Source organism: Agelaius tricolor, unplaced genomic scaffold (genome assembly GCF_023055355.1).
Source record: "Agelaius tricolor isolate 1412-34295 unplaced genomic scaffold, bAgeTri1.0.p SCAF_25, whole genome shotgun sequence".
NCBI classification, from domain to species: domain Eukaryota; kingdom Metazoa; phylum Chordata; class Aves; order Passeriformes; family Icteridae; genus Agelaius; species Agelaius tricolor.
In genome coordinates this window covers 6,031,030-6,054,398 of record NW_027269285.1, presented here as the reverse complement: position 1 = coordinate 6,054,398, position 23,369 = coordinate 6,031,030, and the positions used below count along the sequence as shown (strand labels likewise).

The following is a 23,369-nucleotide window of genomic DNA, read 5'->3' as shown; positions in this document are numbered from 1 at the left end:
GAGCATATTTGCACAAAAGGAGAAAATTGTACATCCCACCTGGGTGTGTTCCTGTGCCACCTGCTCCAGGTGACCCTGCCTTGGCAGGGGGGTTGGAGTGGATGATTGCTGAGGTCACTTCTAACCCTCAGTGACCCTGTGAACTCTGCTTGTGGCTGCTGGTTCACAGAATCCCAGAAGGGTTTGGATTGGAAGGGGGACCTTAAAGAAGGATCAGAAGAAACCCACTGTCCACACCACCTCTGATTTTGCAACGTGGAGACGGATTTGAAGCAGCTGGGATCACTTCCAGCCGAGGGGAAAGAGCAGAGGGTAGAAGGGCTGATGTTTTTCCCACATCTCAGCTTCAAAGTTTTTGGTTGGGACCATAGCACAGATCCATCAGCAGGCAGGCACAAAAGCCTGAAACTGTCTCTGAATTAATTCAATTTCCACATATGAGAAGCCTTCAGCCCCTGAGGAATGCACAAACACCAAGAGGCTCTACATCCCCCACATCCCCTGTCTAGGGAGCACTGTTTGGGATCTGCCCTAATCCCTTTGTGAGCTGCCAGGTTGGCACAGAAAGGCTCATGGAGCTGTAGAAGGCATCATGGCTAGAGGAGATGAAGTTTCTCAAGGAGAAACCAAAAGACAGGCAGGGAGCTCAACCCCTTTTATTTTTCGGGGTTTTTTTTCGTTTTTTTTTTCCCTTTAATTAATTATTCCAGTCACTGCTTGTTTTGCCCAAACTTATTTTTGGCTGTGGCAGTGGGATTTGCCTCCTGCTGCTAACGCCCAGGGGGGAAAGAAACAGCCCAACTTCTCTGTAAATCTGCTCAAAGCATTCAGCTGAAATCAGAGAAAATTCCTCGCTGCTGTTAAAATTTAAAAAACCAGGGTAAATCCTCACTGTTTTCTGAGTGCATGTGCAGACTGTCCCTAGACAGAAAGGTGCAACTGTTCACTTACCAACTCTCACAAGAAGGTGGTTTGATGTGAAACAAGAAATACAACTTCTAAAAATAATCAGATTAAGTAATCAACGTCGCTTTTGCTGTCTTCTCATTTCATGACTCTTCCTCTCTGAAGCAAACCCTGACGTTTCATAGAAGTGGCTCCCAAGATCGTGACCCTTCCCTTTCTTTGGAAAACCATTCTCCAAGTTGATATTTGGCTTTTTTAGGATACTCAGAAACGCTGGCAAACCTTTCTTGTTTTTCCTTTAGGACCCAGATTTTGGATGTTTTCTCTAACTCCATTTAGCATCTGCTACAAACGCTGATGCACAAGTGGGGTACTGAGGGAAATAGGGGAGCTGCTGCTGCGGAAAGCCGGGCATGCAAACCCCCATTTCCCCCTGCGCACCCTGACCGTGCCCTGCGCGTTTATTAATTTAATTAATTTAATTAATTTAATCCTTTGACGCTGCGCCCGCACAGCCTCGCACCCTCTCCGCTCAGTACAAACCCCCCCGCCCGCTGTACCTTGGCACGGCCCAGCTCACCTCCCCCCCGCTTCCCCAGCGAGTGGTAGGCGCCGCGCGCTCTGATTGGCCGCCCGGCCCCGCAGTCCGCGCGAGCTGCGGGTGCCTCAGTGTGCGCGCGGCCGGCGCGGCGGGCGGGTCGCTCCCTGCGTTCCTTCCGCTCCCTCCGCCCCTCAGCGCCGCCGCCATGGCTTCGGGTAGGTGCCGCCAGCCCCGCTGGGCTCAGCGGGCAGCGGCGGCTCCGCTTCCCGCCGCCGAGCGCGGGCGCGGTGGGGCGCGGGAGGGCGGGCGGAGCGAGCGCCATGTGGCGCATGTGGGAAAGGCCGCGGCCATGTTGCGGGGGACGCGCCCGCATTTTACCTCACGCCCCCCCACCACCATTGCGCTCGGTGAGGGGGAGGGGAGCCACGCCCCCGTCGGTGGCCCCCGTGGACACGCCCCCAGAGGCCACGCCCCCTCCCCGGGGAGCCCCGTTGCGCGAGGCGCTCGGGTCACGCCCCTTTAGGCGCGGGGGCGTGGCCTGGCGGGCGCGCCCCCCACCCGTGTCGCAATGGGGGGGCCCTAGGGGCAGGATCCCTGTGGGCTCCTGTGCTCGGGTGATGCTGGGGTGCACCCCTCCTTTTGGGGTCGGAGCCCCCCCCTTTAGGCCACAGCCCCTCCAGTGTGAGTGTGGACCCCATTTTGGTTCATACTTCCCACTGTAGGCCCTCCCGTCTTGGGTTGTGTATCCCCCATGTGTGGGATGTGGGCCCTGTTTTGGTTCATGTCCCTCACTGTAGGCTCCCCCACTTTTGGGTTGTGTTCCCTTCCCCCTGGTGTGAGATGGAAGCTCCCCCTTCTGGGTCACAGCTCTTCTGTGTGGACCCCGACTTTGGGTTGTGGTTCCCCCCATCATGTTGTGATGGGGTTGTGTGACCCCATCCCGGTGTGAGCTGGGGGTCACCTCTGTGTCGTGCCCCTCTCCATAACCTGCTTTGTGTGCTCCCCTTTGGATCAGCACCTCGCATGGAATGCAGGCACCCCCTCCCTTGGGTCTTGCCCCTCTTCACATGGGCAATGCCCTCCTCTCCCTGCAGCAGAGGAGCCACCTTTGTGTCCCGGTGTGTGCCACCTTTGTGTCCCGGTGTGTGCTGTCTCTGTTCTGCCCTCTGTGTGCTCTCCACAGCGTGAAGTGGGGGGGGCTTCACCCCCTCCTGTGGGTTTAACACCTCCCTGGCTGGGATTGTTTTCCGGCGAGGCTTTAGCTGAGCACAGAGGCAGGATCTGCTCTCCCTGGTGACCTGACACAGCCCAGCCTCCCCTGGGGCCTCTCCGAGCACAATGTGCTGTTCCTTCATCTCCTTTGATGGCTGCTCCCCCGGCAGGGAAGCCTTGGCTAGGTGTGGGTACTGGTGTATCCCAGAGTGGGAGGAGGAATTCCAAGGCTGCCCGTGCTTTGTGGAGCGAGCCATGTTTTGTTGTGGTCGAGCCATTTTGGCGTTGTCTCGTGCTGCGTGTGTGAGTGATAGACAATACAAACAAAGCAAGGGCTGCTACAGGAATCCTTTCATTCAGGAAAAGCAAATGTGGCCAAAGGTACTAAAATGAGTCCAAATCACGAATTTTTCTATAAATGAGTAAAGCATGGCAGTAAATTACATCCACTTTCCCCTCATCTGTCAGCTACTGACCAGTGAAGCACCTTAGTGTCTCCTCTGTTTTTAGTGACGTTCAAACACGAGGTTCTTTTTCTTTGAGAGGCACTGCTGCTCCTTTATATGAATTACTTAATAAGAAAATCTCGGTTTTCAAATGTACACAGCAGATTGTTGTATCTTGAGAGGAATAAACCCCCTGGGCAGTGCAAGGTGATTAGGCTGCTACATCCCACTTCATCAACAGGAAATCCTTCCATGAACTTTGTAAGCATTAAAAAAAAAAATAGTCAGTGTAGGAATTTCCAGAATAAACTGTTATTTCCAAAAATCCTTACAGACTCTTGTCCCCATTGAGCCCACGAATATAAATTGATCAGAAGTCTGTAAGAGGTCAAGCAGAGGATGTAGAAAATTAATAAATAAAGGAAATTCCTCTACTTGTGTGTTTTCATATTGTACAGGTTCCTTATCTGGTTGCTTTCAATTTTTTTTCCAAAATGTTGTGGTTTGGTGGAAGTTGGTTAAGGAGAAGCTAAGGACATGAAATGCATTTCTTAAATTTATAGCTAATTACATCCTTACTCAAGGATGTAATTTTCTGATACTACCATTAATATTCTTTAATTAGCAGTATTAATGGCATATAAATGTTAAACCACAACCATGTTTCACAATGTGGTTACCTGCTTAATAGTAATCTTTGTGATCATTGAAATAGAAATTGTAAAAATTTTACTTTACCCCTTAAAAACAAACTTGAATTGCACCTCTACATTGGCTTTTTAATTGCTTTTTAATACGAAAAAGCAATGCAATGTTTATGTAGCAGTGCAAAAGGAGGAGAAATTCACATCTAAGTGGAACTGCTTTATAGGACATGTGAAATTTAACCTTTCATCTCATGTTAGCTTTGGTAAATGTTTCTGTTACAGAATATGAAATTGGATACTTTGTGTTGCTTTGAGGAGATACCTTACCATTAAAAATGCTGGTTTGTGTGTGAATATCTGGGGTGATCCCCCCCATCTCACATCCATCACCTCAGGTGATGCCCTCATCAAAGCTCTGGTTAAGTGTCTGTAACCACGGGCAGGATTGGATTTATGGCCTGCTGAGGGAGGTATAATGAGCACATTCAGCAATCTGATGAGTGTTTTGATTGGAAAATGGTCACAGTCATTTATGACATTTACCCTGCCTTGTAATTAATTCTCAGTGTCAGCGTTTTAGGCACTTCTGGGGGTGGAGGCTGGAGAGAGAATGTGGGGGGAAGGGTAAAGCTGGGCATGAGAAGCTCCTGATAGATTTTATTACATCGTGGTACAAGAGTATTTCTGTAAATTCTCAAAGAGAAATATTGCAGTGCTTATCCAGAAAGTTTGGGTTTTGACAAGAAGGTGGGAATTTCATGCAGATTTCCTCCTGCCTAGCAAGGGAGCTGGATGGAGCCTGAGCAGGGCAGGGGCTGGAAGGGCACGGGGCAGGGTGAGGAATTCTGCAGGGCTGGGATGGATGTGAGCTGAGGGAGCCTCAGTGTTCTGTGTGTGTGCTCTGTGTGTGTGTTCTGTGTGTGTGTTCTGTGTGCTCTGTGTGTGTGCTCTGTGTGTGTGTGTTCTGTGTGCTCTGTGTGTGTTCTGTGTGTGCTCTGTGTGTGTGTGTGTGCTGTGTGTGTGTGTTCTGTGTCTGTGTGTGTGTTCTGTGTGTGCTCTGTGTGTGTTCTGTGTGTGCTCTGTGTGTCTGTGTGCTCTGTGTGTCTGTGTGTTCTGTGTGTGTGTTCTGTCTGTCTGTGTGTGTTCTGTCTGTGTGTGTTCTGTGTGTGTGTTCTGTGTGCTGCATCTGTCACGTGCTGCTCTGCTCTCTGCTGGGATTCTCCTCTTGCAGCAGGGGCAAAGGGAACTGTGGTGGCTCCTCCATCCCTGGTTTTCCATCTCCCATTCTGCCTGGGTTTGTGCCCTTTAGCTCAGCAGAGCTCTTTCCTAGAGCATCCCAAAAAGGGGTTCAGCTGCACTGACCTACTTAGCTTTGCTGGATTAATGAAGCTGCTGCATTCTGCTCATTGATGATGGCGCTGTACTCTATAGCCATTAGAGGGGTTGTACAGTTCTGGATATTTCAAAAGACTCCTTGAAAACAGAATTCCTTCAAAAAGGACATTTCCAAGTGTGTTGTGTCCCCCACACTCTGTGACCCTGTGCTGCTGTCATTCCACTCTTCATATTTTCACTTCTGTTGATGAAGAGGAAGCTTCATTCTGCAGGGGTAGTAGTTGTAATATCCAGTGTACTTGAACCTTTCTTCCTCTCCCCAGATTTTCCCCTCTAGTGAGTAGAGACTAAAATGTTCATTGGAAATTCTCAATATGACTTATTTCTTTTTCTAGATTCTGGAAGTTACAGTCAGTCTGGGGGCCAGCAGAGGTATGTGAGGATTTTTGTTTTGCTGTTAGCAATTACATCTGCAGACTGAAAGACCATTTAGTATTCCCAGCATGATGCCTGATTGTTCAGGATAGAGTTATTGATAGGTGTTTGGAATTAAGGATGCAGAAAGCTTACACCTGGGCCTTTCTCAAGATGTCTTACAAAACAAAGAGAAATCAGTCTGTATTCCTGAAAAGAAGACAATAGTCATGCAATGTAAATGGATGTAAATTGGAATGGCATCTGGTAACAGTGAGAACTTTTGAAATGACATGAATATAGAGAAATACTTTCCATGTGATTGCCTTAAGCTGTTCACTGAGATTTTAGCCAAAGGTTATGATATTTGTTACATGGCCCAAAGCTGCAGGGCATGTTTTAATCAGTGAGACAAGAGTTTTTATGGAAGTATAAAAATCATGGCTAATGCTGCCTGTGCTAATGAAGATCATGAGGCTTTGTGCTTGTAGCACTGCCTGAGTTTGGGTTTGTATCTCAGTTTGATGAGTTTCAGCATGTGTTTCTTCTGTCAGTTCATGAAGGCTTAAAGTGGCAGAATAATGAGTAAGTATAATATAAAATTACAGCAAACCCAGCTTTCATGTACTTAAAATTTATATTTGAAACACAGCAGAAATTAAAATAAGCTCTTCTGGCTTCTGACAGTCAATCATTAATTCATTGATGCAGTTTTAATATGCCTGAAACTGCAGCACTTGGATTAAACACCTATTTTGGAATGAAGAGAAACTCAGAGACACCAAAAATACCTTTACTTTCCAGCCTGTGGGGAGGGCACTCTAAGCATTTCCTAAATGCATTTTTCTCTTCCAGCTACTCGTCCTATGGCAATCAGAGCAGTCAGAATTATGGACAAGGACAGGTATGTTGAAAAAAACATTGTGGCTTTCAAAGCAGATGTTCCTTGAGTGAAAAAAAACTGTTCCTGGGCCAGGAAGAATTCCAGTCTCAGCTGTGCTTGATGTTTGCAGTTGTGTCTAGCCAAGGAAACTGTGATTTACTGCTGTGGAAGTTACACTTATTTGAGTACATTCTTGAAATTACAGGGATATTCTGGTTATGGGCAGAGTGGAGACAATTCCTCCTATGGACAGAACTATGGAAGCTATCATGGGAACTATGGACAAAATCAATCAGGTTTGGCTAGCTTGTTACATTCATTGGCAGGATTTAAAAGGTGAATATTGACTAAAAATTTTCTTCCTCCGTTTCCAGGTTATGGACAAGATTCCCAGGGATATGATGATGAATCCAATTATGAAAATCAGAATCAGAGCTCCTACAACCAGCAGTCCTATGGCAGCCAGGGGCAGCAGAAAGGGTCATCCAGAGGGTAAGGAGGCAGAGTTTATCAGTAGCTATTTAAGGTATTATCTAGTAGTTGTGCAGTCTTAGTTATAAATAATAAATAAATAGAGCTGTAATATATTTCTTGCTAACATTGCTGAGAAGAAGACAAATAGTTGAAAATCCACGTCCTTGAAACATGTTTAATGTCTGAAGGGGGGTACAGGAAGAATATTTCTTTTTGTAGGAAGGATGGGTGTAGTTGTTTTGAAGTCAAGCTATATGGGGACATGCACTTTAGAAAGTCTTTGGATTGTGGCTACAATGAAGAATGGGCTTGGCAGAGTGTTTTGATTAGGAGAAAGACCTATCAAATCCCTCTCCAATCACATTCTTTTGTATAAACTTACAGTGCTCTTTTATTAACTTCAAATAAGCTCTTAGCAATGGAACTCTTAGCTGCTCTCAGATTGCAGACTGCTTATCTGGCTCAGAATGCCTTTTCTTGAAAGAGAAGGGGCTCAAAAATGTCATGTAAGAAATATATTTTGGTTTTCCAACTAAGTAGAGTTCTCAGAACATGGTGGGTTTATATCCTCATCAGGAAATTAAATGTGCCCATACATGCTGCACTCTGTGCTATTGCAAATGTATTTTACTTGTGATGTTGTGTTGGATTCAATTTCAGGAGGATTAATGATACAGCTTTGAAAGTATGTTGGAAAATACAACCCAACTTCCCAGGATGACTAAAAAGGCCATTTAATGCTAGAATACCTCCCCTGTCTGCTTTACAGGCTCTGTGCCTCCACCCCAGGTCACTGCTTGTGTTAGAGCTTTGCTGAGCATCATGTGACCTCTCTGAAATACTCTGTTGAGTCCTAAACCTCAGTCTTGTGTCCAAGGTCCAAATGGTTTTGTATTTTTTGCAAAGTGATAAAACAATCTGGTCTTGAGCAAAGCTCTGTTTGGTTTCTGGTTTTGTAGTTCTTATTATAAAACATTTTAATATTTTTAAAAAAATCTTAATCTGCCAGCAATAGGTTCTTTCACTCAGATGTCATTTTTGCTTCTGTAACAAAGGCAGGTACACAGTTAAGTTTTGCTTTGTTTTCTGATATTTATTAGAGTTGTACAGAGGTAGTAATGTACTTTTTAACTCTGTAGATGTCCAGTAGAATAAAAATACAGCACATAGGTTCTCCAGCAAGTTTGTGATCTAGAAAATGAAGAAAAGACCTTGAAGGGAAGCTTCTCATTTTCGGGTTGTAACAAATACGGAGAAAGGGAGACATTAAATGGTAGCAGCTTTGAGGAGGGTACCACAAACCTGCAGCTGTCACATCCTAGAGGAGGGAAGGGAGGACAGCAAATAGTGAATGCTTTCAGCAATGCTTCCTTTGGTGGTGAAAGGCTAAAGCAGAGCTGACTTTTTTGAAGTGAAGATAATAACAAGAATCTTCACAAGCTGTTTACCACTGGGATTAGCAAGGTTAAAGCTGAGATCTAGGCTAGAAGTGGGAGAGAGCAGATTAAATGGTATTTACACAGATGGATATTTTGGGATTGGTTAGACCCAATGCACTACATCTGAAAGTGCTTTGAAAAGCTGCTGGAAACTTCCTGGAGGCTCTTGTGGTTTTTTTCCTTTTCTCTGAGATGCTTTCACTAGCAAGTAAGATTGCCAGATCCTGGAGAGTGGCAGATCTAGTGCCTCATCCTTCAAAAAAGCATGGAAGCAGGGGGGAAAAAGGGAAGAAAAGGTGGTAGAGGTCAGAGATTCTTTTCAGTTACTGAAAAAAAAGACAGCTAAGGCACAGCTAAGTACCTGGGGGAAACAAAGGAATCAGTAACAGCCAGTGTTCCCTGGATGCAATTTATTTCTCATAAATCTATATTATGCCTTGCCATGAAAGGCTAAGAGAACTATTGTCTCATATATCTAGATTTTCAAAATACTTCAGTTTCTACTGAAGTAGGGTGGTGTAGGCAAGTGTAGTGTAGGTGAGGTTCCCTTGTGGTTGCTCTAAAGTCATTAATCTTAATCTTAGAGAAGATTTATGACTCCCTCTTGGAATGTAGAGCTGCATTGTGTTGGAGCATCCTGGATGTGATGCTGCTCAGTATTTCTGATGAGGGCTGTGGGATAGTTTAGATGGCACTGAAATGAGAAGAACCACAGGTATGTTAGAGGCCACCAGAACAGTTAGAAAAGTTCTTGATAAACTGTAGAAGGCCCAGAAGAAGAGAGGTTGCAATTCAGTGAAAGCAAAATGTTGGGAGTTTTTAGGGATCAAGTCTCAGCTGCACTGTCCAGTATGAGCACTGAGGCTCTCCCTGCAGGTCCAGAGGGAAGGATTTGGTGTTCAGGAGGTCACAATCAGCCATTGATGGGACTGGGGAGAGGGGGGAAAGCAGCTGTTGGACTGGGACACCTCCTGAGAGGAGTGATGCTCCTAATTTACATAACGAAATAACTGCAATTAGGAAATTTTTAACAATGTCATGAATTTTCAACCATGATTTTCCTCTCTATTCTCTGAACATTTAGCTATTAATTCCAATTCTGTTTGTTTTAAGTGGAAGAGGCTCTTATGAACAAAAGTCAAACTATGGTCAGCACCAAAGCTCTTATGACCAGCAGTCAAGCTATGGACAAAACCAAGACTCTTATGACCAGCAGTCAAGCTCCTATGACCAGCAGTCGGGCTATGGCCACCAGGGCTCCTATGACCAGCAGTCTGGCTATGGCCACCAGAGCTCTTATGACCAAAAGTCAGGCTATAACCAGCACCAAAGCTCATATGGGCACTCCCAGCAATCCTACCAGTCCCAGAAGGGAAGCTATAGCCACAACAGCCAAGGTAAAATTGACTGCTTGAATTCAGTATTGGCTAATAAAATTGAGCAGGTCTGTGAAATGGTTGGATTTCCTTCTGCAAGCAGTTTTTGATTTGATGGATACTTAAATTTTTTTCCATATTGATATTCTGGGGGATGTATATTAGTTAAGACTTTCAAAACATTGTTTTGAGATGGGAGATGAAAATCTCTTGGAGTCCCAAAATGGTTGCATTTAGGTATGTTGGAACAGCATTGCAGAGACTCTGTCCCTGAGTTCTGCAAATTCTAGATGGATTTTTTTTTCCCCCCAAGCTATTTTGAACCCTCTTCCTGCACGAGGGTGACATGTCTTGATCAGTCATGAAGAGCTTCTGCACTTCACATTCCAGCTTTATGCTGTGTAGGTGAATTGTGAGATAGAAGGAGAAGTTTAAGATGAAGCCTTTTTTTGCATTAGCTTCACACCAGTAGCACAACCCACTCTATTTATCCTTGTTCTGTCTTCAGTGATGTCTTTTGCAAACTGGGAGGACTGTATGGAAATCAAATGGAAAGTGTATTTTAGACAATATGTGTTTAATGTTTGGAAAGTGGAGTGTAATTGCAGAGTGGTTTTTACATTCTGATATACTCAGTGACCCTGGAGATAACCAGTTGGTTATCTCCAGAGAGCAAAGTTGGTTTGTTTTTTTTTTTTCCTTTTTGGCACAGAGAATGTCAGAGAGATTTAGGAGTTGATACATTTCAGATGTAAATGAAGAGGAGGTGGGGATTGCAGGGTGTGAATTTTCTCTGGGCTGCAGTTTGCACTACAATTGACTCTGTTTGGTTTGACTCCTCCCAGATGATCGCCGTGAAAAGAGCAGGTATGGAGAAGATAATAGAGGATATGGCGGGTCACAGGGAGGAGGTAGAGGGGGATATGACATGGATGGAAGAGGTCATATGTCTGGATATAGGTAAGTGATCTCATTCCACTGCCTGCAGCTCCTTACCCTTCTTTCCTATTATTTAGTTATTCCTATTATTTGGTTTTCGTTTTTGTTTATTACATGTCTATTCCTAAGGTGGTTCAGGTTTAGATTTCCAAAACTGGAAGGTTTCTAAAATTAAACCTTTCTGCACTGCACAGAAATGGGTTTTGCCTAGGGGAGCAGCTTTTACATTCACATAGATTGAGAGCAGGCATTTGATTGTTTTGACACACAGCTGCATTTTATTTGCATGAGTTGCAATACAAGAACTGCCCCAGCCCATCACTTGTTTTCAGTGATGAGAAAACCAACAGCCAGTGATTGAGAAAAATTTATGAAATTCCTACCTAAGGTAGCTCACATTTACCAGGGAAGTATTTTGGCCTTGAATAATTTAGCAGTAAAATTATTTGTTCTTTGTTGCTTTTTTCAGTTATAAACTTCTGTTAAAATACACATCTTTTATTATTGATTTATTTGTCAGTCTGAACACGTTTATTTTGGGCAGATCTGAAACACTAACAATGCTGTCACCCCTTTCCCCATTGCCTTAGGCCCTGCACTGTCAAGAAAATTTATGCACATATTTAATTCTGTGCTTGCAGATGATCTCATGCCGAGGTCTGCAATTGGGACCTTGGCTTTAAAGCCTACTGAATTAAACATATGACATATTATTTATTAATAACTCACACAACTGGCTCCCCTTTGTGTCCCTCTGAGTGGCTGGAGGTGCTCAGGGCTCACTGATGCAGGGCAAGAATGTTGAAGCTTCCAGAGAGCTTTGAGGTGTTGCTTGTCAGCACCACTTACCCTTCAAAAGGCTGCACAGCTCTGGGTTATTCCTAAATTCCAGATTAAAAACTCTATAATTGCACAGTGTTTTCTGTTGGAACTGATCTGATTTAAATAAAATAATCCACTACTTGGTTACTTTTAAATGTACTGATTTTTAAATCATATTTAAAATCTGTCTGCTTCTGAGTTGCTCCTAAATTGTACTTAATGGATTGTTTATCATGATGTAGGAGGATCTTACCTCTTCTGATTAGGTGTGGTAACACAATTAGAAAATCATATTAGTGTTATTTTAGTTTGCTGTGGTTTATATAATATAAACTTAATGTATTTTTCTATAATATTTTTATAATAACCACAAATTTATATGCTATAAATAAACATAAATGTATATAACAAAGAATTCTATAATATATAGCACCTCACATAAAACAAAAATAACAAGCAAAATAATTTCTAAGTTAATTTTAATTTTCAGTTAAAACTGAACCTTTTTTTTTAATTGGATTACTTAGTGGATGAGGACTTTCCATATTCCTGTGATAAAAATTAAAAAAAAAAAATTCATAGCTTAGCCCTTTCCAATAATAGTAATGAATGTGAGCTTCAAAAAACACACTGCTGATAGAGTTTGTCACTTTGAAACAAACTTGGTCTTTGCAAGATAAAGTCAAATGTATTAATGTCTGTGAAAATAAAGCCTCTTGCCATATTTTTCCAAAATGTGAGGAAACTTTTGCTCACACATCCATGTAGATCATGGAGCCAAAAGAAGGGAAAGAGGGGAAGTGAATGAAGAAGTGGAGGAAAATTCAGGGAAGTGGGAAGGCATTTATTAGGAATTCTGTCTGCTTCTGTTGAGTGATGTTGGCTTTAATGGTATTTTTTGTGGAAGTTTTCTGGATCCTACAGTGTCATATATCTTTATTCAGTCTTTTTGCATAATTGTGACAGAGGATTCTCCTGACATATGTATTTTACCAGACATGCTTATTAGAGAAGTCTAAAAGGTTAAATTAAATAACAAACTCTATAATGAAGGGGAAAATAACTTGTAATAAGGTAAGAAATCATGTTTAGTCCTGTGAAAATGTGGGGTTTAAGGGCAGGGGTTCTTTGGGGGGATTATTTTCTTGGGTTTCTCTTATTTATATGTTTATTTCTTGGGGGAAAATACATGTAGGAATATCAGGTTGATCTTCAGTAGCCACCATTCTCAGTTTTTCTGATCCCTTTTTAATTCTAAACCATGAAAATTCCGTAGTCATCAGGAGATAATCTAAAAATCTTGTCTGCACAGATACTTTAATGATGCTGTAATCACAGAATTCCAAAATGGTTTTGGGCTGGAAGGGACCTCAAAAATCAACTTTTCCCTCCCTCTGCCATGGGCAGGGACACCTTCCACTATCCCAGGGTGCTCAGAGCTCCATCCAAGCTGGCCTTGAGCAGGGCATGGAATAAGAACAGGCTTTGACTTTTACAGTCTTAGAAAATAACATGTAAAAATTGCTCCTTGACTTTACAAACAAATCAGCATCAAATGGGAGACCACAATGAATGGATCTCTTGTTCTTAGCTAATAATTATTCTTCCTTGTCTGACATTTAGACACAAGGAGAAGCTTTAGAGGTGTAGTTTTATTCTGACAACCAGCTCATGTCCTGGACTGAAGCTTCCAGCACTCATTTTTCTTTAGTGCCTGTGTAAAGTCACCCAGCACTGAGAAGAAAATCTCCTTGGAGAAATTCCTGTTCAGATTTTTTAACTGATATTAGTCTAGTGAAGAACACATGTTTTGTCATGTGTCAGAAGTTCACATTTTTAGTTTTAATAACTTAAGGTTTCAGAATTATCCTAGAGATTTTTTTAATGGTCTTGAATTGCATCTTTTGGGATTTTAGTAGAATTTCCCCATCCTATTGTTTTGAAGCTTGAAAAATTTATGATCTTCCTAATTTTTAATCTAGCTAAGAAGTAAAATATTTCTCTTTTCTTCATAGTTAGAAGACTGTCATCTTTTGGTTAGAAAGCAGGAACAGCAAGTCTTGAGAATACAGAGTTTTTCTTTAAGAAATTCACCCAATTTTTAGACTCCTCATCTGAAAACAAGGAATTAATGGTTACTGTGGCTGGGGGACTGAATTGTTTTGGTTAAGGCTGTAAGTGGGAAACACAGGAGCAAACAAAGCATGTGAGAGGAGCTTTGCTTTTGGCTCTGCTCACACAGCCAGGGCTGGGGGAACCACAGGGATGCAGTTCAGAAAGGATTTGCCATTGTGTTAGGATTTGTCATAGAAATCCTGACTTTGCTCAGCAGAGATTATTTTTTCTCTCTTGTGCAGATTTATGGTGATCTACTATAAACACAAACTACCTATGCAGCTTAATTTATCAGCTATTAGGAATGGGAATAAGTGTGATATAAAGAAACTGCAGCATAGTGCAGATGAGTTTTACAAGTGTGGTTTGTGTTCAGAATTGATATTTTGACTTGTAACAGATATGCTCGAGCTTAGCCTTATGGAGACTTTGGAAAAATGTGAACAGAGGCAATAAATATAAGCAAGGGAAAAAACCCCATCTGTCAGTGACTGTTGGTGCACTAAATATTCCTTTCTTGTTTGTAAAATACACTCTTAGGTGTTAGGGACACACTTGGTGAGACAGAGACATGTTGCAGGCTGAATTTGCTCCCTGATTTCTTAGTGCTGCTTCTGCTAGTATCTGATATTTATAAAACTGCATTTCTTGTATGTTGAACTCCCCATATTACCAGTACTTTAAATTAAAGAGATGTTCCCAGCTGGATTAAGCAATATCCAGATGCAGTCTAGTAGGGGATGATAAATCTATGATTGAACATGGGAGAAATGAACAACTGAGGACTTGGGGCAGCAAGTTCACACAGAGAGTGGTGCCCTGTCATCTTCTGGCTGCCTGCAGTTCAGCCTCTTATTTATTATCTTAGCTGCTGGCACTGCTGAATTTTAACTGCCTGTTTCTGTTTCTGACACAGAATATTAAGACTCCAAATTCCATCTGGTCACCCATGTCTGAGGTCTGTGTGCAGGCCTGGTAAAGCAGTGGGCTGTGAATGCTGCAGTTGTATTTTCCACAGGTTTTATGGCAGTAATGTGGGAACTAATTCAGTTGCTGAGGTTGAATTTTGGGTCTCAATGAGGGGCAAATCTGAGACTGTGGCATCAGCTGCTTGAAATTTCTGTGTTTGACTTGCTGCAGGATATCTGCCTGATCCCAGGGAGTCTTGGCTAGCTTTGCCCAGCAATTGCAGGAAGGTGACAAACTGCAGCTTCATAAATCACATATCAAATGCCACATAAAAATGTAGGAAAGCATTAATCCACTGTCAAAGGTGTCTATCAGTAGATTGTTCCAGATTTTTGTTGTGTTGGTCATGTGTGACTAAGCAGAAGACAACATGCTGAGGCATACTTGGGGCAAAAATGTAATTCTGTAGACATTAATTAAAAAACTGATTAAAATTATTGATTTGACTCGTTGGTGCAGAGTGCAGAACTGCTGTATCACAGAATTAAGGCATTGGACTGTGACTTCCTTTACATTTTGTTTATTCAGCTCCTACTTTTCAGGATTATGGTGCACACATTTTCACCCCAGCATCCTACAAAACCTTCACTTCCAGCAAAATCCTGGATGTGTTGACACAAACTTACTTTGTGTAAGTTTTCAGATTGCTGGGGTTTTCTAACTGCCATACACTTCCACATCAGAAAATATATTTGTTCTGGATATTGCTGTCCTGATGAGCTGGGACCATAATCTGGGGTTGGAAAATTTTCATAAATTTTCATTTAGATGGTTGATATTATTCACTGTTGTTTTTTCTGAGTTCAAATCCCAGAAAAACAAGCATCCTACTAAAAATTGTTGTGTCATAATGAAGTTGGTTTTTTTTAGCTGAAGTGAATTGGAGGTGGCAGAAAGGTATTTACAGTAAATTTTATCATCACCATTGTGTTTTTAATCATCAGTCCTTGAAAACAGCCTTGAGTAAAGACCAGCACTGATGCTGCATGTAAAATCTTTAATGAGCAGAGTGGATTAATGAATAAATGACACTGCAATTTAGCATTCAGATTTCTTCTGTGGAACAGCAATAAAATCTGCAGCAGCAAAAATTTATTTTAAGAAAAGTCACTGTAAAAGTAATACTGTCTGTTGTGCCAAACTGTCCCAGGTGTCTGTCACCCTCCAAAGAGTGTCTCTTAATCCAGGTTTGATAATAACCTGTTGAAACTTTATTTGGTCCTCACTTTGGGCAGATTTTCTCTCATAAATGTTAAGTATCAGCAGCTTCCATTTATGACTTTCCATTTGCTGTAACAGATGGACAGAGTGCCAGAGAAATGACTCCCTAATTTTACTGCATTGCCTTTTGATGGTGCTTGTGTGCCCTGATTGGGCTGATGTGTGAGCAGACAGATGGAGTTAACACCTGGAGTGATTTCTGGTCACAAAGTGCTTTGCTGAGGAGGCACAATAGCTCCAGAGGCTGCAGATATTTCTCTGCAGCAGGGTTTGAGCTCACACTGGAGGGTTTGAGCTCCCCTCATGGTGAGAAAGCTCTTGGGACGAGGTGATCCTGCCTGATTTTGAGGTGGCAGCTGTGTCCCTCAGGACAAGGAGGACAAGCAGGCATTTGTACATGGAAGTATGAGAGAGTCCTTCTGACATTTGGTTATTGACTTTCTAGAAAACCCAGTGTTTTTTTTCTGACAGCTCTGAATATTGATTATCTTATGTTCATAACATGGATGCAATTAAAAATGCTGCTGTGAAAAATCCTTCCAGTACAAACCTATCCAGTGAAAAAAGAGTGAGGGTTTATTTTCATGCACATAATTGGAGGCATAACCACCTGTTTTAAATCCCCTTTTAACCTCTGAAAATTGATGTGTGTATTCTCTTAACTTGGTCTACATTTTGTGCCACAGGTTTCAGAATGAATGAAATAAAACTTCACGGCCTCTGCTTTTGAAGCTCACATACACACACACCTTCTCTGTAATGCCAAGTGCTGTAGTACAGTAGGTCCCCACAGACCCTTGCTCAGAGAATGGCTCATTCTGCTAATTTACCCCCTCTATTATGAATGCATAACAATAGAGATTAATTTTAGCTCTTTTGACATCGAGGAAAGTACTAAAGTACTAATTATTCCAAAGTAGCAATTACATCTACAATTAAAGCCCACATTAATCTTCATGAAAATACCATTTTTGTTTTAAACCCCAGTTTTGAATAGCTGTTATTTTGGCTGATGGGATGGGAGAAAGTATTGAACCAACCACATGTGTATGGGTTAGTTTAAAATACTCCTTAGGGCTTGTCTTCTCCAGTGCAGCACCCTGAGAGATTTTCTTTTTTTGTAATTTAATTTTTGAACATGAATGGGTAGTGAGGAGAACATAGACATGGTGCTTTAGCTGCCAGACAGTAATTCTCAACTTGTCATCAGTTAACTGTAGATTGAGCCTTGGGCTCAGCACGTAGAGACTTAAGGAAGAAATCATTTCTTCAATTTTTCCTCTGCAGTGGTGGTGACCGTGGTGGCTTCAAAAATTACGGTGGTAAGTGCCGAGTATCCAAAAATGTTTCAGTGGAAATTCTTTATAAATCTAAAAGCCACCAATATCTTGTTACTATCTAGTAGAAGCATTATAGAGTTTTGGTGAGGCTGGTGTGTTCACGAGTTTTAATAGCCAAACTTGTAGCAATAAACTGGATTTCTGCTTTGTCAAATTGCATGAGAGAATTTGTGGAGACAGTGACGTTCACCGGATTTTTTTTTTTCTTTTCTTTTTTTAATTTTTGTTACAAATGCTTCTTAGAAAGGTACTAGAGGTAGAAAAAAAAAAAGTGGGAAACTGCTTGGTGATGTGACAACCAGCATTTGCAAGCAAACACCAGCACAGCATCAGTGTGGCAAGTGCCACATGCTGCAAGTTAAAGAACACGTTAACGTCCTACAGACGCCTTCTGTTGAACGTTTAAATCTAAATATTCTCTAAATCTCTGGTGAATGTCTTAGATCTTAGATGCATTGCATACATTCTTTATATATTTTCTTGTTGCTAAAAAAGGTCACTTGAATGTGTTGTGCTAAAAATAGTCCTTTTTCTTTCTTTCTTTTTTTTTTTTTTTTGGTCAAACCCGTATCATAGGTCAAAGGGATTATGGACCGAGATCAGATGCTGGTAAGGAAACAAGCAGTGAGTGGGAGTGGATTGTAGCTCTTAGGTCACTGCTTTTAAAATGTTTATCTGGAAAGATGGATGTGATTGCAGTTCCCATGGCTCAAGAGAAACTTAGCCTAAAGCATGCCTTCCTTGAAAGAAATATATTTAATTAAAGTGCATGTGAATTTTTGGATGTTAATGCAGCAAGTAAGAATTTCCTGTTGAATTCTGAATGTGCTTGAGCCAAGCAGCTGCTTTAACTGTCATCACACTTCTGCTAAGCTTGTGTTATTTAAAAACACACACTGTTCTGGTGGGTTGGGATGCCCAGCTGCATGAATGTAAGGCAGGTCAGCTGTCCAATGTACTCAGTTGATGGTGTTAACCTCAGAATTAAGCTCCCTGCTCCTCTTTTATTTCACACAAAATGTCTGTGGGATTTAAGGGTCTTCTACTGGGCAGCACGGAGCTGAGCTCACAGTATTGCTCCCACAAAAACACATGGTAAATGTAGCTTAATTTTCCACAGATTCAGAGTCTGACAACTCTGATAACAACACCATCTTTGTGCAAGGACTTGGAGAGGATGTTTCAACAGATCAAGTGGCAGACTATTTCAAACAGATTGGTATCATAAAGGTATGTGACATGAGAAATCATGGGTCAGAAGGAAGGGAACTGGTGGAGCTGGTGTACTGGGAGTGTAGTGGAATCATTCAAGGCAGAGTTCTCTCTGACTCCCAGCAGCTGTAGATAATATTTTATCTGGGTTCCCAGCTGACAACTCATTTGTAAGCTGGCAGCCCTAGCACCTTTCTCCTAGTGACATTTAGGTTGCATTGTGTCTCTTCTTTAGTCTTTATAGCCCTGACACTCTATCCATTGTGCCACCCTCGTACTGCAGCGTGTGTGCCTCTGTTCTGGGGCTGCTGCTTCTGGTTCTGCCATTCTAAATTAGGATTTTGTGCACTTGACCTCATTTTTTTGTTAAAACTGAGCCCATCATTACTTCATGGAGAACAGCCAGTCAGTATCCTTCAGTCAAATCCCTATTTCTGCAGGCCAGCTCCAGGAGAATATTCTCACTAAAGATACTTAGTGTTACAGTTTATGCTCTGAACTGATTTCACCACTGTTTTTGCTATGCCAAGTGTACAACCTTTCTTTTCAGACCAACAAAAAGACTGGCAAACCCATGATAAATCTGTACACAGACAAGGATACTGGCAAGCCAAAGGGAGAAGCCACAGTATCTTTTGATGACCCTCCTTCTGCTAAAGCAGCAATCGACTGGTTTGATGGTGGGTGAGACTTACCTGTTCCTTTGGCCATTTTTGAATCTAACAGGCAGTAGAAGAAGCAAATCAATTCCCTTTTTGGAGGCCCAATGCTGCTATTTATGCGGCTTTTGGCTTGGGTTTTTGGTTTTGTTTTGGGGAGTTTTGGTTAGGGTTATAGTTAGTTTGGGGGTTTTTTTTCCCTTAAACAAAGAGCTATATTTCATGGTTTCTTGTGTGTGTTGGATTTCTCTCATTTCATTAAGCAGCAGATAGTGATTTAGACCAAAAATGTGCAGTGAAACTGAGGGTTTGCTGCTGTACCTCAGTCACCCATGCACAAGGTACAAGAGGTGGTGTTTGTGTCACCTCTTGTTTAGACCAACGGGGCTGTAATCTGTGTTAGCAGCTGAAGGGATTCCCTACAGTCTTGCATTGATATTTTTAGTGTTGTGGGAGCATTCTTAGAGTTTGGGAATGGTTCTGGCAATCTTGTGCTGAGTGCTGTATATGCACAGTGAAAAACAAGGTTTTAAAATTGTGGATTTATCCCAGAATTATATTGTAATGTAAAACATTGCAATATGTAATGTTTTACATTACAATATAATGTACATCATTTACAAATGATGTAAAACTCCTCAGTAAAATGTAAAATATCATGTACATCATTTACAAATGATCATTTACATAATTTACAAATGATGTAAAACTCCTCAGACTGCAGGAAGTACAGTGACACTCTTGTAGTAATAAACTCAAGGGGGTGAGGGAAAAGTACCTTCTCCTGTCACCTTGTGTGTTCACAGAATTTTAGTGATACTGGGTACAAACAAAAGGTCATGCTCTGCATCTGGTGGGAAATGATGCTGCTTTAAAAAATTGGCATGGCATGCTTGTCTGAGTTTGTATTTGCTAACAAAATGCAAATTGACTTTTGTTTTAGAGGGTAAGGCAAATATGACTATATTAGGCACATGTGCAGTGCTGTTTGTCTGTGATAAACATTGGATCTATGGAGAATCCAGTCACTGAAAATCATGAACTTTATTTAAATACACTTAGTTGAGTTTTGGGCTGGCTATTGAGTGGTACAAAAGCCTTTTTGCCTTGGTAGAATTACAGACAGTTCAAACATCCAAACTGCTTCCCCATGAGCATGGCCAAAAATCTTCTAGACATTCTTATGTCTTTAAGTTGCAACTTACAGATCTCATTTAAACTAAAATATCTGTGGGTTTGAGGAGAGTTTAGCAAGTAGATCAGGGCTTCCATCTCACCTTTGGACCAGTGCTTTCAAAACCAAGAGATTCACTGCAGCTTCCCTGTGTCTCAAGAGTTTTGTGTTCAGTCTGGGTGTGCAAATCACTTCTGCTCTGCTGGGTTTGCTGCTGTGTTGTTGGGAGCTGTATTGATCCTTTCTCTCCTCCCACAGGAAAAGAATTCAATGGCAATGTTATCAAAGTTTCTTTTGCAACCAGAAGACCTGAATTCATGAGAGGAGGTGGAGGTGGCGGGCGTCGAGGTGGGACTAAAGTCTGTAGAGTCCTTGGTTTTGCACAGTTAAATGCTTTTGCACTATGATTGATTTATTAAAGAGAAGTTGACTTTGAAGCAGTGATTCATCAAATATATGAGCCTTTGGGATTCTGCCAGGAAAGGGAGTAATAAGGATTGAACCCAGTTAAGTAAACTGAAATCTGTAATCTCTTCTGCACAGCACAGAATTTATGCTTTCCTTTAGAACTGGAAAGTCTCCAGGTCTTGTCTGCCTTGCTTTTAAAGAGAAAGTGTAACAGGGATGTTGAGCTGTACCATCCCCACATACATAGGGGGGAATTCCCAGTGAGTATTTGCTTGTTACAGCAAAGCTCTGAGATTCTCTCTTTCCAGCTGGGATAAAGCAGGGTACATAATTCAGCTGCTGCTGATTTGGAGCAGCATTTAGATTTCTGCTTCCTTTAATCAAGGCTGTATCAATCTCCCTGATTCTCTGCATATACAGTTTTGTCAGTAATCCACTGGGTATTCATTACCATTTTCCAGGAATCATGCTTTGGGCAGTGACTGTCAACAAATTATAGTTCTGAAATCAGGCATTTCTGTACACTGATGGAAAAGGATTCTTCAACAACTTCACTTGGTATAAAAGTTCTTAATTTTGTGATGCAGAAAACAAGAACATTGTCCCTCTCCTTGTGTCAGAATCATCCTGGGATTAATCCAGACTTCTTTCATTGTTAAATTTTTGTTCTGTGCCCAAGTCTGGCCATAAATGACTGATCTTATACCTTGTTAAATCTTTCAGAAATTTTATTAATGCATGTAGTGGGTTTGTATTTACCCAGTGGCAATTCAAGCAGATCAGGTTTCCCTTTACTGCTGAAAAAGAATTTATTATAAATAGTGGGAATATATTTGCATTAAACACTCCTTCCACTTGAAAAGTGTGTCTGTCACTGAGGGTCTGAAGGCAGTGGCAATCTTTGATACCTGTTTGTCATGTGCACTTCACAGAACTTTATTCTGATTATAATTTTATCTGCAGGTTCACGAGGTGGCTATGGAAGAGGTGGGGGCTTCCAGGGTAGAAGTGGGGAACCAAAAAATGGTGATTGGGTTTGTCCTAACCCGTAAGTGTCATTTTAATTGGGATGGGATGTTCCACGTGTGCTTCACCTTCACAGCTCAGTCTGGGCAATCCTTGTCTGTTCCAGGTCCTGTGGCAACATGAACTTCGCTCGCAGGAATTCCTGCAACCAGTGTGGGGAGCCCAGACCAGAGGATTCACGTCCATCAGGAGGTGTGCAAAAGCAGCTTACACCTCTTGAACATTTCAAGTGTTCCTATCACCTGCATCTTTCTGAAGAAGCTGATGCATTTCCATGTTTTTCCCCAGATTTCCGTGGCAGAGGTGGCTATGGAGGAGAGCGGGGCTATCGAGGGCGCGGCGGCCGAGGCGGCGACAGGGGAGGAGGCTATGGGGGCAAAATGGGAGGGAGGTAAGAGCAGCCTTTGCCTTTGCCTGGCTCTGGGATTGATGGGGACTGTGGGAAAAGTGTTGTTTATTGTGTGCAAGTACAACTGCCATGAAAATACTCACTACAGACAGGAGCTTCCAGAGAGAGCCACTCAGTCTGTTGAGTTTTGGGAATGTTTCTGGATGAGGCTCTCTGTAAACACAGAATGTCAGAAATGTTTGACTGAAGGGACTGTTTGTTATTTGCTTCATTTATTACTTCCTTAGAACCTTTTCTTTGCCTTTCCAGAAATGATTTCAGAAATGATCAACGCAACAGACCATACTGAAGACCACTGTGAATGTTTTGTTTGTCTTCTTGATGCGTTTGATAGTGAAATTGCCTGCAGCTTCACCCATGGCCTCTTTCGATAGTGGAATTGAGTGAAACTAGATTTTTATTTTGGTGGGAGGGACTGGGGTGGTTTGGGAGGATTTTTTTTTAAGCAAGACATTGAAATTTAATCCTAATTTCCACATTCTCCTCTTTTCTTCCCCCCCTCACCCCATACCTTTTCAACAGGCCCTAAGAAGGAAAAGATAAACTGTAAAATATTGCCAAAATATGAAGTGTTTTGTAATACAACAATAAATGCTGATTGTTTTATTTGTGAAATCCTACTGTTTCACAATTTCTTGAGTTGCATGCATTTCCTTACATATTCCCAGTGTTCCTGGGGTATGGTTTAAGCAGTAAATAGGCACTTGTTTGGAATGGCACTGCAGCTCTGACCCCAGCTCTGTGTGTTCATAGAATCTGCAGGCAGTACAGTGATGAGCCTCCTTGCTGTCCATATCCTCTGGCCTGGATTTGCAGACTTGTCCCCTGCTCCTTTCCTTTTTCCCTCCTCTGGTGCCTGCAAACCTGCTGTGCTTGCCCTGCACCCTGAGGGGAGCAAGCAGAAGCAATGTGAGTGTGTTCTGCTACTGCCAGGGGGCAGAACAGCTCAAAATCTAAGGTGGGATAGCTTTAAAAAAAGCTACATCCTGCTCATTTTGGAATGTGGGTGATGGAAACAATTGTGTGCAGCTGCTTCATCCTGGAGTTCAGATGCAGGTGAGGTTCAGTAGATGCATTGTGAGCATTTGGGATTGAGCTCTGCAGCCAAGGGAGAGGAGAGAAGGGAGGTGAATTATCCCTCCTGCTCAGGTAGGTCACTGCAGAGGGGAGCAGTCTGAGAAGGTGGCACTGCCCCAGCCAGGTCATGGCAGTGCTGCCTCTGCACCACAGGCCTTTGAGAGAGAACCTCTGGCTGTCCAACATTCCAGTGGGCAGCACTATAAATACAGGTCCTTGGGGGCTGTGGTTACAGCTGGGCATAGGGCTGGGCCATATCTCCTGAGAAATGAGCAGAAATTGCTCTTGTTAAGGTTTATGAGCCACTCCCCAGCTTGGTGTGCAT

At 42.2% G+C, this 23,369-nt stretch overlaps 1 protein-coding gene across 1 annotated transcript; it reads left to right on the top strand.

The window, feature by feature from the left end:
* Window positions 1–1,527: 1,527 nt before the first annotated feature.
* Window positions 1,528–22,582, top strand: TAF15 (TATA-box binding protein associated factor 15). The gene is made up of 16 exons (XM_071448152.1): window positions 1,528–1,662; window positions 5,483–5,519; window positions 6,357–6,405; window positions 6,590–6,680; window positions 6,759–6,876; window positions 9,411–9,694; window positions 10,519–10,633; window positions 17,027–17,061; window positions 17,656–17,688; window positions 18,200–18,309; window positions 18,842–18,971; window positions 20,383–20,472; window positions 21,496–21,580; window positions 21,665–21,750; window positions 21,847–21,949; window positions 22,217–22,582. The coding sequence occupies exons 1-16, from the start codon at window positions 1,653–1,655 to the stop codon at window positions 22,254–22,256; spliced, it is 1,416 nt and encodes a 471-aa protein (XP_071304253.1). The 5' UTR covers window positions 1,528–1,652; the 3' UTR covers window positions 22,257–22,582.
* The last annotated feature ends 787 nt before the right edge of the window (window positions 22,583–23,369 follow it).